General features: G+C 54.4%; 1 protein-coding gene across 1 annotated transcript in view; it reads right to left on the bottom strand.

Annotated features, from left to right (window-relative positions):
- Positions 1–82: 82 nt before the first annotated feature.
- The window catches only part of GUITHDRAFT_158624 (hypothetical protein), a gene marked incomplete at both ends in the record, with an annotated part of 3,008 nt that continues 254 nt past the window's right edge, over positions 83–2,836 (bottom strand). The window contains 9 exons of the mRNA XM_005824052.1: positions 83–182; positions 230–279; positions 497–568; positions 612–641; positions 833–895; positions 979–1,038; positions 1,166–1,276; positions 1,322–1,465; positions 1,677–2,471. Coding sequence (XP_005824109.1) covers positions 83–182; positions 230–279; positions 497–568; positions 612–641; positions 833–895; positions 979–1,038; positions 1,166–1,276; positions 1,322–1,465; positions 1,677–2,471 — 1,425 coding nt within the window. The remainder of the gene's footprint in view (positions 183–229; positions 280–496; positions 569–611; positions 642–832; positions 896–978; positions 1,039–1,165; positions 1,277–1,321; positions 1,466–1,676; positions 2,472–2,836) is intronic.

Below are 2,836 nucleotides of genomic sequence, written 5' to 3'. Positions count from 1 at the left end.
TCCTCCTCACCCAATTATCAACGATTCCTCTCTTTCATTCGTTTCATTAAAAGTTTCCTCCTCCTCTCCACCTGCTCCTCCTCTACGCCCTCCACAGCTTCAGCTGCCCATCATCCGCAAATGTCGCCATCACGTTGCGATGGGGGTGGTGGCAGAGACCGATCGGCTCGCGCTCGTGTACCCTGGCAGCAAGTCAACACAACCATAAGACGTCAAGTCGATCCCTCACTTGGTGATCTGCTCCAGTTTTCCATCTTGAATGTTGAAGACGTACATGTTCTGAACAAGAATTGTCATCAGCTCCATCGCCCCAACTTCCATTTCATCATCATCATCACCACCACCACCACCATGAGCATCATCATCAACATCACCAATGTAAAGAAAAAGACCTGAGTCTCAACAAACATCACTCTCATCAACATAAACTTCAACTCATTCATCTCTTCCCCATCATTCCTATCTCTTCCATCATCCTTCATCTCCTCTGCCTCACCTGATCTTCAGCGAGGCAATACAACCATGATCCCATCCTACTCACGCACGCGTTCAAGAAGTCTCCTCCAGTCTGCCCGACATGTCAAACTTCACAAGACAACAGGGCAGCAGACCTTCTTGCCGGAAGAAATCGTCTTCACAACCTGACAGAGTACAAATGAGGATGGAGAAGAAGAGCGCGAGAGAAAAGAAAATTAACTACGCCTCCTCCTCTGTTAGTTTTCTCTTTCCTCTTCCCTCCCCTCCCCTCCCCTCCCCTCCCCTCCCCTCCCTCCCCTTGATCCTTGCTTTCTCTCGTCCTCAGCCTCCTCTCCAACAGCTACACGAACTTCACCTGTCCCGCCATGGTTACGACGTAGGCGGTCGAGCTCCGGTCGCAGACGATGAGGTTGTCGGTCTTGGGGATGCAGCAGCAGCAGTTCACTGCAATCTCCTGCCGATGCTGCGTGACTCCTCTCTCTCTCCCCTCCTCGCTCTCACCTGCCCAGCTGGGTTCGGCCTGAAGCTGTAAATGCACTCTCCGCTCTTGGGGTCCCAGACCTGCACAACAGCTCTCTCTCAGCACGTCGAGTTGTCAGCATCTCAAGTAGTTTGTAAGCAACATCACCACAACCACAACAACAATAGTAGCAGCAGCAGACACATCGGGCCAGCACTCCCGTCTCACCTTGACGTAGCCATCGCTGCCCGAGCTGATGATGCGCAGCCCGTCGATGGAGTAGACGCAGTGGTTGATGTAAGAGGTGTGTCCTCGCATCTCCTTCAGCATCTTCCCTGACTGCCGTCCACTGTGAGGCCCCGAGGAGGCGCAGCGATGGCTCACCTTCAGCCCGTGCATTCTCATGCAGGCGTCGTAGGAGGAGCTGCAGATCTGAGTGCCGTCGCGAGAGAAGCAGAGGCAGGTGATCCCTTGCGAGTGAGCCTTCTCGAACTTGCGGACGCACTGCCCTGTCTTCACCTTCCACACCTGAGAGGTTTCATCAGGCGCTGGCACGAGAGGAGAGGAGAGGAGGAGAGGACTGGGGAGGACAGCAGGGGCGGAGAAGCGTGGAGAAATTTAGTGGAGAGGAGAGGAAGAGGGGAGGAGCCAAAAGGAGGACTCGAAAAAAGAGGAGAGGAGAGAGGAAAGAGCAGAGCAGAGCAGAGCAGAGCAGAGCAGAGCAGAGGTGCACACTTACCTTGATCTTCCCCGACTGATCTCCAGTGGCCAGCAGCTCACTGTCTTTCGACCACGCGATGGAGAGGACGGCATCTTCATGCATCATGAGCTCGTCGTTGGCTTGATACTTGAGATCCTTTCTCAACTTCCCCGTCTCGTGGTCCCACACCTCCACAAACCCGTCCAGACTTCCGGACACAAGGTACTGCCCGTTGGGTGAGAACGCTGCGCATTCAGCATGCGTCTTCTTGCCGAACTTGATGGAGTGAGTGTTCCTCGTCGGGTACTCGTCGTACTCGTCCGGCTTCGTCGCCGTCGTTCCCTTGAAGATGTCGAACTGAGAGCCGGGAGGAAGCATGCCCTGGTGCTGCTGCCACTTCAACGCCTGACCCAAGAGGACGAGGAGGCGGGAAGGAGGGACGACGCTGATCTCCGTGGAGAAAGACTTAGCTATCTCCGACCTCCTCGATTCCTTCGTCGCTCCTCCTTCGTATGCATCTCTAGGATCCCAGGTGGGGCTGGCGCAGAGGGACTCGAGCTTGATGTACCTGTTGGGCTCCTCTCGTTTCATGATGAGCAAGCACTCAGACTGTCTCAGCATCGCTCGTGCCACGTCCATCTCCCTCAGCTCCAGCAGCTCCATCGCGATCTGCTCGTGGAGGTCCATCATCTTCTTCACCGGCAGCTGCAGGTTCTGGCACGCAGCGAGCACGAGGTCCCAGTTGCCTGACTGGATGTCTCCTAAGAAGCCTTCAACGCTCTCGACGGTGTTGAGCGCTACTTTAGACTCGTCCTGGAGAGCTTTCATCGTCTCCTGCACATCCAAAAGTCAATCAAGATAGGATTTAGTAGTAGGTAGCGCCTGAAAGCAACAAGCACAATATGTTGTTAAGCAAGGGAGAGAGGAGAAGAGGAAGAGTGTGAACGAGGCGGTGAGGGTGGTAATGGAAGAAGTGGAGGAATGAGGAGTTGGTGGCTATTGTGGTGTGCGGAGGAGGGTGTGAGAGAGGAGGGGAGGAAGGAGGGAAGGAGGGGAGGGAGGGGAGGGAGGGAGGGAGGGCCGTGATTATCAACGTAGAAAGGAATCTCATATCGACACGTCCTGAAGCAGCATCTGATACCAACGATTATCTTCTTATAAATTCTGAATATCGCCAACCATATCATGTACCTGCCATT

Source organism: Guillardia theta (assembly GCF_000315625.1).
Source record: "Guillardia theta CCMP2712 unplaced genomic scaffold GUITHscaffold_99, whole genome shotgun sequence".
Lineage (NCBI taxonomy): Eukaryota > Cryptophyceae > Pyrenomonadales > Geminigeraceae > Guillardia > Guillardia theta.
Note: the sequence above shows the minus strand (reverse complement) of the source record. Positions and strands in the feature narration are given on the sequence as shown.